The 13,409-nt window shown below is 43.7% G+C and overlaps 1 protein-coding gene across 2 annotated transcripts in view; it reads right to left on the reverse strand.

Moving 5' to 3' along the window:
* MAGI3 (membrane associated guanylate kinase, WW and PDZ domain containing 3) overlaps positions 1 to 12,904 on the reverse strand; it is a 174,503-nt gene extending 161,599 nt beyond the window's left edge. For both annotated transcript variants that reach the window (XM_054564976.1, XM_054564977.1), the window contains exon 1: positions 12,109 to 12,904. In XM_054564976.1, coding sequence (XP_054420951.1) covers positions 12,109 to 12,424 — 316 coding nt within the window. In that variant the 5' untranslated portion in view covers positions 12,425 to 12,904. The remainder of the gene's footprint in view (positions 1 to 12,108) is intronic.
* Positions 12,905 to 13,409: the final 505 nt, after the last annotated feature.

Genomic DNA, 13,409 nt, shown 5'->3' on the forward strand with positions numbered 1-13,409 from the left:
ATGTTAATAATCCATCAGCCATGGTCATTCCTACTACAGGTCATTTCAAGAAGAGCAGCTCACAGAAATGACTGTTGTCAAGAAAGGGCTACTTTGTATTTCAAAATCCTGTATCTAGTGAGTGTCTGAAAGGTTCAGCTGGCTCTCACATCTGCCACCTTACTGTAGGCCTTCCTGAAATGCAGAGGTTGGAAAACTAAACTGTTTTTCCAGACTCCTTTACAGCTAGCGTTCAGGAGGCAGATTTGATTCCACCGTTAGGATGCAGGACACAAAACACGGAAGGCAGAGAGAAGCAGAGCTCCATCAGCCTGTAGTTTTAGCTGCTTTCAACTAGCAAAGGTCATGAACATGTCATTGTCCAGTCTCCAGCGCTGAGGACAGTGGCAGTCGTGCCAGATTCAGCATTCCAGCATCTAGTCACTTAGTTCATAGGCATCAAGAAGTTGTCACAGCTGTTGACAACTAAACACCAAACTTCAACAGCTATGATGGCAACAGCAATGACTATGGCCATCCCCTGAACACAGCTATGGTGGTACCTTCTTGCCTGATTGCCACTTTTCTGACTGTGGCAGAGGTGGCAGTTCCCATGGCGAGTCATTCTGAGGTGTCCTGGAAGTCATTCTCGTGGGCCTGGCCCAGGGCCCTGCCCTCCAGCCCTCACAAAGATTCCCTGCACCGCTGATTCCCTATGTATATATGTATATATGTCCCTTTCTGCATCCGGCACTGAACCCTGATCCTGGTAGGTTGACTGCAGCAAGATTTTTCCATGTCTACAGTCATGCTGTTCTTTCCCAAACAAAGGGCCCAACCAAGGAAGGCCTCACCATTCCTGTTACCCAATGAACACACAGTCTCCTCAGAACTGCGTCTCATGCTCTTTCTTCAGTTTGCCTCCCACAGGTGAGTGCCTTCTCCTCTGCTCAGCCAGCTCTCTGGGACCTGAGACATCTACCTGGCCTGGGCCCTGCAGGAGCAAGTCCCTCCTTTCAGTCATGTCAGTTTTGTCAACCACGGCCATGGCCAGACAAGCTCAGGGACCCTGAGCCACAAGTGCCCCCGACGATTCATCTACCACATCCCGGAGCAGGCCCCAGCCTGAAACCCATCCTCCCCCAGGTCAGGGGTGGGGGGATGGGGTACCGCCGGCTCCCATTCAGGCCTGTGGCATCAGCCCCACAGAGCGGGGCCAGGGCAGCCAAGGCAGTCCCCGTATGGCACCAGCCATTCACAAGCATTTCACCAAAAGCACTGTGAAGAACACTTCGGATTGAAAAATCATTTGTCAAAGCTAAGACGACGAACAAGAACATTCAGCAGTGGCGCCAGCTAACCGCCTTCTGACTACTTAAACCTTCACCATAAGCTAGAGCATTACGGAAGACTAAAAATGCCCTGAAAACGTGTGGCACATGATAATGAAAACTCTCTTCCTGGGCTCCAGCCTCTGGGTTGTTAGTCCTGCCCTTAACGACATGCATGCGTGGTGATGGCCTCGCCAACCAGCCAGCACACCCTACGTAATTCCAAAAGAATGCAGACTTCATAAAGAGGTAGGCATGGTAAACACAGATTAATGCTCTTTTTTACTAATTTCCTACAGAAATTCTTAGGCCTGAAACCAAAACAATAAAAGGAACCTGAGTTCCAGTCCCTGCTCTGCCAGCTTCCCGCTGGGACTCCTGAGCAGAGCCACCTGCCGTGACTAAGCTCTGTTCACTCATCTGTAGACCAAGGGTATGGGTTGAATGGCTACGCCTCCTTCCAGCTGACTGACGGATTTAAAGCCCAAACAGAGAATACAACAGCACACGCACTTAGAAAATAAGAGCTCTGCTGATGCTCCACACCTGGTTTAACTGCCTCTTCAAAAGAACCACCTTGCTTTGCAGTCCTTGAAGCCTAGGACAAGAGAGATCTACTTGGATACAAGGAATGACTCTCCCATCCAGCTTGGCGAAATTTCATTTCAGCAAAGTTTGTTTTGAAAAGGGTAAGCATACGCATGAAAAATTCCTAACTCCAACATACATTCATTCCTACAGTCATCAGAACATTTTCTAGGCTACTTGTCTCAAGATAAGTGTGCTAATAAACACCTTGCTGGTGAGTGAATTACAGAGCAAGTGGGCAGGGAACACAAGAACAAGATGTCATTTCCAGTATCAAGTATACAATTTCACAAGTATATTTATCGTAGAAGTATCCAGGCTTTTACCCATCACCACTGAAAAGATTTCCTTCCAAAAGGAGCAAGAATTAATGCTAACTTTCTGTTTGATTGGTAATTCTTGAGAGTAACTAATTTATCATGCTGTTTAGCTATACAGATTAGACTGCATTGCCACAGACTTTGTTTAGAAATAGAACCAAGCAACGAAGCTTTCATTTTAAGTACCTGCCCAATGTTTCACCACATTTAACATCCACTCAAACAATACAGAGTGGCGGTGGGGGAGGGGTTCCCCTGACTAGAGAAAAACGAAGGAAGACAGAGATTTGGCATACATCATGAAATAATATTTTATCCATACAGTGAAGGAGGAGGACTACACTGTTCCAGGTCACAGTCCTCCCGGTGAGGCTGTGTGACCTGCGCCGAGTTCAGCTTTCCAAGCAAGCCTCCGTTTTCTCAGGAGGAACGCGGGTGACAATACCTGACTCGCGGTGAACAGCGAGATGCAGATTTCTTCAAAAGCGATACCTGTACGCCAACATACAGAGCCTTACAAACCAAGTGAAATGGGCGCATAATGCCCTGATACGGGGCTGTTACTCAGGAAATGGCAGCTACAATTATCATGACAAGTCTCCAAGTCAGAAAGTTCCTATTAGTCTGAGAGCAAGGATGTCAACTTGCAGTTGCCACCAAAGGGAGTGTGATGTGTCATTTCACTCAGCAACAGTGCGATGTCAGACAGCTTTAGTTAGCAAATCTAATTCTACTCAAAGGGAATTAAATTTTTCATTAGCATGTACATTCCAACTGAAATCAAACACTGAATTTAGTGAATAGTATCCTTAGCTAAAATTAATATTTTGACAAAGTGTTTTGCCAAAAGACACAGAGGTAGATTAAAATACAGCTCTGTGAGCAGAGGTAAGGAAGATTATATTATTTAAACAGGTTTCATGGCCTTGCTTTGCAGTCAATAAAGGGAACTGATGTTGGAGAAGTCGGATCAGAACAGGTTTCTGCAACAGACACAGTGATCTTGCACACATGGTCTAAAGAAATCCCAAAAGGGACATAAACTAATCTAAATATACAAAGTCCCTTCTATGATTCTTACTGATAAATCACACCCAATTCCATGCATGTTCATTTTTATGTACAACACATGTATTTACCAACAGCCTACTCACACTTAAAACTGAAGGTCTAACTCCCAGGCACAGCTGCAAAAAAAACTGTGTACGCTACTCATAAACTGAAGGTTGATGGAACAATTGTTTAGAATATAAAAATAGTATGAAAAGATATTCAGGGTACCTACCCATCCCTACCTTTCTACCCTTCACCTCCACTCCATGTGCCTCTGTTGCCCTAGTGCAGGGAAGGCAGGAAAAAAAATTAACAAAAGTGGTCAGATTTTATCCCACGATGTTTGCTGAATAATTTTTTTGGTGATTAAACAGATACCACATTACACACTTCAGCAGCGTTGCAAAGGTAAGAGTCAGCGAAGTGTCTCCTTCATGTGTAACTTCTATGAGATCATGGTTACAAGGTATTATTAGGGAACCAACCCTCAGAAATAACACAATAATAATGCAGTCTCAAGTTATGTTTTTAAAAGACCATTGTTTTAAAAGCAAAACATCTTGCCTGGGCTGGTGTGGCTCAGTGGCTTGAGCGCTGGTCTGAGAACTAAGGGGTTTCTCGTTCGACTCCTGGTCAGGGCACATGCCTGGGTTGCGGGCCGGGTCCCCAGCTGGGGGCGTGTGAGAGGCAACCGATGGATGTCTCTCTCCTCTCGCACATCAATGTTTCTTTCCCTCTCTTTCTCCCTCCCTTCCTCTCTCTAAAAATAAATAAAATCTTTTAAAAAACATCTTAGAAAGCAATTAGTTTAGAATTTCATTTTCAAAAATGGTACAATACAGTGTTAAGTTTTAAAAACTGCATTAACTAGACTAATCATTTTCTCAGTGCCAAAAATAATTAAATGATCCTCCTAAGTATCTTATCTCCCTAAGAACAAGCAGCATTGATTTAGAAAATCTTATTTGATATAAAAAAGAAAAAGACAAAGAAAAACCACAAGCAATACCTCAAAATTGTGCACATTAAGGTATTATTAACATCTCAATTTGTTTTTAAGAAATGGTATTTAGATAAAAAGCAGTTTTTAGATTTAAAAGAATCAGAGATAATCTTTTAGGCAAATCGATGTCTCGGTTTTGGTCTACAGCCAAATATCTATTTGGTTTGTTGGGTTTTTTTAGAAAAATGATAGTTTTATAACAACTGTGTACTGCTGTTGGCTTCAAAGTCACTGTTTTGAAAGAGGCCACTTCCTACAGTATTGTCCCCCAGCATCCTATCTCTCGAGGTCCTCCCCCGCCCTCATCTCCTGGGACTCTGGAACCATTATTCATCACCGTGCTTCCCGTACCCAGCTGCAAGAGTGGACATGTGACCAGGCCTGACCAGTCATGTAACCCGCTGCCCTCTCTCCACAACTGGTCCAAGAGATGGGCACTGGGCCAATGAAAGTCGCGGCATGAGATTTGTCACTGGATTCTTGAGAAAAGGTGAGAAGTTTTAAGGGCTCTCTATGACAGGGATTCAAAGTTAACTTTTCCTGCCACACTGACAGCGAAGAGAGAAAGAAGCCAACCCAGAGGAAAAGAGAGTCAAATGAATGGAGAATGTGAAGTTAGTGGATCCTGCCCTCTGCCTGGGTTTTCATGTATGTGAGCCGATACATTTCCTCATAGCCTAAACTGATCTCTATAGAGTCTCCGTCACTTGCTACAGAATCCTTGCAAATACATAAACTGGCTTGTGAATTAGGAATTTTGATCCTTTCCTGCTGAGATGTAAACTACATATCACAAGATAGCCACTATAAAGCGGATAACCATATCCAAAGAGTAATATATCGTCTGGACTACTCCATGAAAGGCAATTTTTTTTTTAAGTTATTTTATCAGAGACCAAAAAAAGAAAAAGCCAATCTGGCTTAACTATATTTGATTCCGTTAAAAAATAAAGCACTTATTACTATAAACATTTTTTCTTCTCTTTTGAAGTATTTTGATTTCGTAAAACTACTTCCACTACTGTCCTATGTCCTCGTGCAGAGTAAAATCCCGTATTTCACAGTCACATGTAATTCCCCATCAGAACCGCAATGAGCTATAGGGCAGCCTCTCACAAGCTTCCCTAAGCAAGAAAAATAATTGTTTAAAATTCTCTGCCAAAATAAATAAATAAATAAAGCAGAGTCTAAGATGCCTGAAAGTTTTCATTCGTAGCTCAGTTATTGTTCCTATTGAAAACCCATGAAGAGAAGGGAAGCCTCTGAATAGATCAGAATTATCAAATCTGAAGCAAAATTTCTTTACATTTCCCTTTCCATAAACTCCATGTACGTTATGGCAGAGAAGTTGAACCCTCTGTATTGCTTGCTGAGGCTCTAAAACAATCTCTTTAGCATAAGTGTTAGTAAAACAAAGTATCTTATGATCTAGGAGGACAGTTTGTCTTTTCTCGGGTATTTAGATATGTCACCAGTCAAACTGTGGTCTTCAAACGCAGGCCATGCGTCCTTGGCCATGCTGGGAGACCTGAAATGGGCGGGAGGCGGGGGTGCTCCTGGGAGCCACTGGAAGGTAGCTGCATCGGGATCAAGTGGCTGGGATTAGGGGGGCAGACGTATATGGTGCTACCCTTTCCACTGGAAGCCAGCCACCTGTGACTCTAACAAAAGAGAAAGTGGGGTCATGGTGGAAACATTTTCAGCTCCCTTTTTCCTGGACTAGCAAGTTTTGTTTTCCCACCCTGGCTTGGTGCAGCTCAGTGGATTGAGTGCCGGACTGCGAACCAAAGGGTCATCGGTTCGATTCCCAGTCAGGGCACATGCCTGGGTTGCGGGCCAGGTCCCCAATAGGGGGCATGCGAGAGGCAATCACACATTGATGTTTCTCTTCCTGTCTTTCTCCCTCCCTTCTCCCTCTCTAAAAATAAATCTTTAAAAATAGTAATAATAATTGTGTTTTCCCATAAAATTGGCTAGGCTTCCCAAGCAACCCAAGAAAGCCTATTAACCATGCAGTACAGTACTAATGTTAATATTTCATCTACATTATAGGCTAAATCAAAATACTCCTAGTATAATGAGTTGAATAAGGTTGAAGGTAGACATAGCATTAAGCATCTTACCAGTATTATTTATAGAAGAAAAAACATTTCAAGTTCCAACTAAAAAAAAAAACAAAACAAAAACCTATAGTAGATACTCATAATAGAGCTACTTACACATTTAAATGATTAATATGATTTTCCCTCTATTTTCCAATTATTCTATAATGTGGATTTTGTGCTTTTATATAAAAGAAGATTTCATACACACAGAAAACTACTGAGATGTTTTCTTATCTGGTATGTTAAGGTTCTTAGCTGGTGGTTTTTCTCCTCCTTTACTTCTTACCTACCACTGAGCTGATCTTAACTCCATTCAACCAAAACGTATCCATCTTTCAAAGCCAGGCTGAGTTCAAAATTATTCACAATTTCCTCCCCAACCAGCCACGTCAGAAAATAAGGGCGGGTGGCAAGGACCCTAGAAAGACATAAAAGTAACTTCTATGAATGTGCTATATGCACATCCAGATGAGAATCACTTCTTAGAATCAAAAGATGGGTACACACACACACACCCTCTTTAATACAAGCAAACTATTTCATCTGGTGTGCACCCAAAATATAGCAATTGGTTCCAACATGGATGAAAAAGTAGGACTCATCCTAAAAATGGTACAACACAAACACAATCTATAAAACATGCTATAAAATAAAAGTTACATTATAAAAATACATTGTAAATAAAACAAAATATATTTTAAGGGTAATTTAAATTTAAGGGCTTTTCAAAAGATAATTTTGTTTATATTCAATTTCCCTCCTTTTGTAATGACTGGAGAACCCAAATCCTAAGATGGAATTCTGCACCATTTTTAGGAGAGCATACTATGCAACAAACTCATTCCTCTAGCTTCCACCCCAATTCATATGAAAACTTGCCTCAAGAGTTTTACTTAAGAACTGGGAGAAAGTGAAGAAGACAAAACCCTTACGACAGGTATGCCTTACCACTGAATCACTAGGCTCCCACTACACTGCGAGATTCTTGAAGACAGAGACGATTTCTGACTCGTTTTTGTATCTCTAGTGCTCGCCCACATGGTGAGTGCGCTGCTAAATGAGAAGGGAATGGAGGTGTGCCAGTAATAACGTAACTTTTTATGTTCTCTTTTTCAAGCAAAATAAGCACTTTTTTTTTTTTTTTTGGAAAACATTCTGAATAATATTTGTTCAAGGAGAAGAAGAGCAATGAATCTGCCTCTCTTCCTCCATCAAGTCACTCACAACACCAGCCTCCAAGCTACTGAGTCTTATCCTTAGGAACAGTTTTAATTGAGGACATTCATTTTCTCTACCAAAATTCAGTACTGCAAGGAAACTATTTCTCAAAGTTTTAGGAGAAAAACAAAAATAACCAATGAATTATGGAGACACAGTTCTAGTCTTCAATACCAAAACACTTATCTTTTGTCAAATCACAATACAAAATTGACAGGCGATATTGACATGGTTCATAAACATGAAATTCTACCTACAACACACTATCAAAACACTAGTGTCCACAAAACTTACAAAACACCTAGGCATAATAAAGTAAAGCTATTACGTGAAACTAGTCACCTGAGACTGAGTATTGACTTCACAAGTCAGATACTGGAACAAATATAGATTTGTTTTACCATCAGTTTATATAAATTAGAGACCAGGGGTGGGGGCGGGGAGGGGTGCTGGCCTGTGAACCCCTCATAGTATCAGGGGAAGAAATAACTGAAATTTGTCTCTTGTAACAAGAGGTTTTACAAAGTACATCCCAAGATCTCAGAGGAAAAACAATATGTATTTCCCAAGGAACACAGAAGAATGTGCCAAGAAAATCAGTTTTAGCATTAAAATGAATAAAGTAAAAATGATCTGAAAATTGGAAGGGCCAAAGGTTAACTGTTTGTTCTGCCACTAGGGCAAACCCAGTGCTCGTGAATTGCATGCGTCAGTAAGGAGAATCCAGAACTTGAACCTTAAGTTATTAAGACCAATTTTAGACCCCCAAAAATGTTACCAAAATTTGAGAAAAAAGGAAAGTTTCAAATTTAAGGTTTATCAAAGTTTGATGCTATTTTTCCTACCAAGGGCTGCCTCACCCAATCTCTAATTTCTTTTCCTTAAAAATGGGTATGAGAAAATTTTTCCTATTGCAAACTTAGGAAGCTAGCAATTTAATTTCTCTCACCCTTCCCTTCTTCAAATATTACAACCATCTAAACAAAACTCACCACAAGTCCCAAATTACCCACTAAACAAAAACAACAACAACAAAAAGATCTGAAACACAAGGGGTAGAAATTGTTTAAAAACACACACTTGGAAGTAAAATCAAAGAAAACTAATTTTGGTCATAGGACTATATCATGAAACAATCTCACCAGCAGTCCAAAGTTCAACTTCCTTTACTACCAGGCAAATACAAAGTTCAAGGGAAAATTTTTCTCTTTGCAGAAAAATAAACAAGAGTTGTAATTAAGAAATATAGGTGACTGGATGGATCGAGCATCGGTGGAACTGAAGATTCTCCTAGGAGCAGGAAAGTACTGGTGTACAGTACTATATTAATACTAAATAAGAAGTCAGTGTAAGAAATTCCCTAATTCCCACCCTGACTGGTGTGGCTCAGTGGACTGAGAGCCGGCCTGGGAACCAGAGGGGCACGGGTTCAAGTCCCAGTCAGAGCACATGCCTGGGTTGTGGGCCAGGTCCCCATTAGGGGGCACACGAGAGGCAACCACTCATTGATGTTTCTCTCCCTCTTTCTCCTTCCTTTCCCTTCTGTCTAAAAATAAAATAAATAAAATCTTTAAAAATAAATTCCCTAATTCTCTCAGGAAAAGCCTCAAATTACGAATCATATTTTAAAGAGTTACTTTCAAATCACCATTAAAGATTATAATAAATAAATAAATAAATCCCTGTATCAAAGCTAAAGACAAGTCACTGCCAGGAAAAAAAAGCTCCATTCAGTCACCTGAGTGACAGTGCTGGCATTGGCTGGGCGTCCCTTAACATCTCCCATGGCAGAACCAGTGCTGAGCGGCCTGCCCCGCAGCCCAGCGCACCCCTCCCCCGCGGGCTTTCTCAGAAGACAGTATGAGATCATTCCCCATTATTATTATATCTTATAACAACAGTTAAATTTACTCTTGCATTGTGCTAGTTTCTAAATGGCATGTTATGAATACAGTTTAATAAAGAGTTACTAACCAAAACAAGACAGTGCTAACTACACTTTTCAATGCCTTACCATATTGAAATATCCATTTCTCTCCTAAAGTTTAAATAAAAGGAAAAAAAACAACATGCAGGGCAAGTTTCTTTCTAAATACCCCTACTCTGTGTTTTCATGCTTTTCAAACTTGATCCCAACAGTATATAGAATCTTTGTCTTCTCTGGAGATAAAATTTACGTGGTTTTTAATCACACTCAAAGTTCTATTATCTTCTCCAAGTCCTTAATTTCTAATGTTTAAAGTCATGTGCTTAACCTGCAAAAATCCTGCTATTTTATAACAAATATTTAAGCAAAGCCCTTTAAAAAGACATTTTAACATAACGCCCACCATGAGGCTATTAAGAAATCAAGAATACTAGTTTTAAGAGATTAAAGTTTTTAATTACAACTTGCTTAGAAACAAGAATATTAATCTCCAATGACACACTGTGGTATCCTTTAGGAATTATTAAAGCAGAGCGTATCTTTAAAAAGTAGGTACCACCTGGCCAGGTGGCTCTGTTGACCGGACACTTCGCGTGTTGGATTCCTGGTCAGGGCACATACCTAGGCTGCAGGTTCCATGCCCAGTCCAGGTGCCCCCATACGGGCGACCGATCAACGTGTCTCTCTCACATCGATTTTTCCCTCCCTCCCTCAAAAACAATAAACATATTCCTGGGTGAGGATAAAAAAAATTTTTTAAGTAGGTAAAGTATTTATTTTTTACTGTTAATGATTATAAAGTGTGCTACGTCAATTAACATAAATTATTCCTTTATTTTGGCTAAATATTTAAAATAAGACAGTAGTGTTTACTCAATACAACTAATATTACTAAATATACTCAAAATCAGAAATATTTTTTTAAATTTGGTATAAAGATTGCTAATATTAATTAAAGATACATCTCCCCAGTTTATGAACTTCCTCCTCAATCAACTGTAAACTATTTTTGAAAATAAGTTATATTCTCACCTATGTCCCAACTAATCAAACAAAACACAAAGCAACAATGCTCTTGCTCTTATTATTCCCTGACTCCTCAGGTTTGAACTAAATGGCACCTAGACCAGTAAGTGCTGAACATATAGTATTTTGCACATTACAGACAGAAGCTGACTGACTGGATTATAGTCCCAAAGCCTTTCCTCTAAAAGTTTAAGAAAGAATTTTTGGATTCACAAAACTATTCAGAAAAAGATGTTTAAATCTGCCAAAGTTTTTAAGATTAACACCAACAAAAAGAAAACCTCACAAAAACCAATAAACTTAAAATGAATGTAATGGAACAGACCATATGAAGAAAATCTTAATTTAAGATTGCAGGAACATTTGACTGTGTCTGTGCAGAGACCCACAGTACATACACATATGTACACTGCACCACAAGCCATCAGCTGCGATTAAGTCCAAGGACTATTAAAGAGATATTTCCAAAGTGAACAGCTGAGAAAGGTGGGGGAGGGGGAGGAAGATTATGTTAAATTTTTCTCCAGAATTTTCTAGCATTTGGCGGTGAAGGAATGGACTGATTTTTCTAGCCCAAGTCACAACTAAGCAGCCCATTATATTTTGATGCACTGTATATTCAGTAGAGCACATTCAGCGAAAATAGTCTGATTTCTAATAACGTTGTTCTCTCTCCTATAAACATCTCAGAAAACAGAACCACATTCTACCAATGCTGAAACCGACCAATTCTGTTGTCAATTACAAATACGTAAGGACTATTACACACTATCAGATTTCATGGTTCACAGGCTGATCCATGCTTTGAAACTGACAAGAATGTCATCTACGTAACGTGTTTTGCAGCAGATTTCACTAGCATAAAAGATACCAGGGCAATGGGGGGCCCTTTTTACTGACCACTTCAAGAAATTCTGTAAAATCAAAGATTTACACAAGATTTTTCCCAGCGAGGTACCTAGATCTTCTTCCTTCGAAACCCAGTCTACTCAACAGCTCCTTACAGGAGCACAACACCCGGTCACTTATCACGCAGCGAACACAGTCAGTACCCAGACACCTGAACCACCTGGGCAGAGTTAGGCTGTCAGCTCCGAGGTGTGGCTAGTGTGCAAGAAACACCGAAGCAGCTAAGTCCTCGCTGGTAACCTTAGCACCAAGTGCCTCAGTAGTAGACCTTTTTCCCTGTTAGCAAACGCACAAGACAGTTCCAAAGACAGTGCTACAATCGTGAGAACCTCTTCCACCAAGGAGAGCAGAAAAGGGCAGGTTTTCTCTCCCGAGTCAAAAACTCCGTGATGGGAGACTGAGCTGCAAATGTAGGCAACCCAGGTTGTGGTCACAATTCTGTGACAGCTCGCAGAGCAATCCAAAGCTCAGCTTTCCAGGGCGGCAAAAATGGGATCACCACGGCCACCCTCCCGCCGCCAGGGAGTCCGGCACACCCTAGAGGTCTAAGATTACCCAAGTCGATAAGCGTTAGGGAGGGGCCACCACTCCCTGGATGCCCACCCGGACCTCCCCGCAACCCCGAGCCAGAAAGGCAGGGCCGGCATACCAGGCTTCACGGTCTTGAGGCGGATGGGCTCGCGGAAGTGGCGGATGACAGCCAGGGTGTCCCGGTTGGTGAGCCCGCTGACAGGCGTCCCGTTCACCTCTAGCAGCACATCTCCGGGGCTGGGCGCTTTGCCCGAGACGACGCAGCAGGTGCCCCCGCCGGGCTCCTCGCGAAGCCGCCCCAGGTAGGGGAACTCGCCGCGCTCCGCGCCGCCCCGGATCTCCACGCCCAAGTCGCCCGGGGGCCCGGCCCAGGACACGGTGCACTCCTGCACCTTGCTGAGCCAGTGCTTCTTTTTCTTCAGTGTCTTCGACATCCCGAACCCCGCTGCACCATGGAGGAGACCCCGCGCGGGCGGCGGGGGCCCCGGGCGGCCCACGCAGCCCGGCGAGGGGGGCCTCGCCGCTCCCGCGCCCCCTCGACCACAGCCCACTGGGGGCCGGGCCACTCCAAGCCCCAAGACTCCCCTCGGACGCCCCTCCCAGCTGCGCTCCTCGGGGTTGGCTGGGCTCCGGGAGGGCTACCCGGGTTAGACTGCAGAAAGAAGGGAATTGTCCCCAGGCGGCTCCGGAGGGGTTTCGGGCGGGGTCACGGGCGACCGCTGGCCCCCCGGGCTCCGCGCCCAGCGGCGGGAAAGGCTGAGGACGGGGGGCGGGGAGGTCAAGAGGGAAGAGCCGGGTCGGGAAAAATCCGTAGGGAGCGCGCGGAATTACGCGCAGACCCCTCGTTGGATCGACCGCTGCCGCTGCTGTGGAGCCTGAGCTCGGAGACCAACGCCTGCCCAAGCTGCCAGGAAACTGCCGCTTTCAAACCCGCCGCAACCTCCACCTCCCTCGTCCCTTCCCCCGCCCAAGCCCGCCCCTCACCCAGAGCCCCGCCCCCTCCCACCGCGCGGCGCCCAGCGCGCTGCCGTCACAAGCCAGGCGCTTGGGAACGAGCCCCAGCACTCGACACTCGCGCGGGGGGATTGGCCCCTGGCGGGCGGAGGGCGGACCCTCGCGGAGAATGAGAACCCCCGATTGGCTGGCTGGAGTGGAGGAGGCGGGCACTGAGATGACTGAAGTTTAAAGAGGGTGAAAAAAGAAGTTTGTAGAGTGAGGGAGGGTGTGAGGAGGGGCAGGGCAGTGGAACCAACCCCAGATAGCCGGGCCCAGGGCCGAGAGGCCCTTCTGCCGCAGCTGGAGCCAAAAGAAAACTCAGATAGGAAGAGAGATCCAACTCTCTGAGGTGGAGGCGTGGCTGGTACGGCGGGCGGAGTCGGGGGTGGAGCCTGAACAAGGGGTACTGAGAGGAGCGGGTGT

Source organism: Pteronotus mesoamericanus, unplaced genomic scaffold (assembly GCF_021234165.1).
Source record: "Pteronotus mesoamericanus isolate MK-2021 breed Mesoamerican mustached bat unplaced genomic scaffold, CSHL_Meso_final scaffold_99, whole genome shotgun sequence".
In the NCBI taxonomy this organism is placed as follows: Eukaryota; Metazoa; Chordata; class Mammalia; order Chiroptera; family Mormoopidae; genus Pteronotus; species Pteronotus mesoamericanus.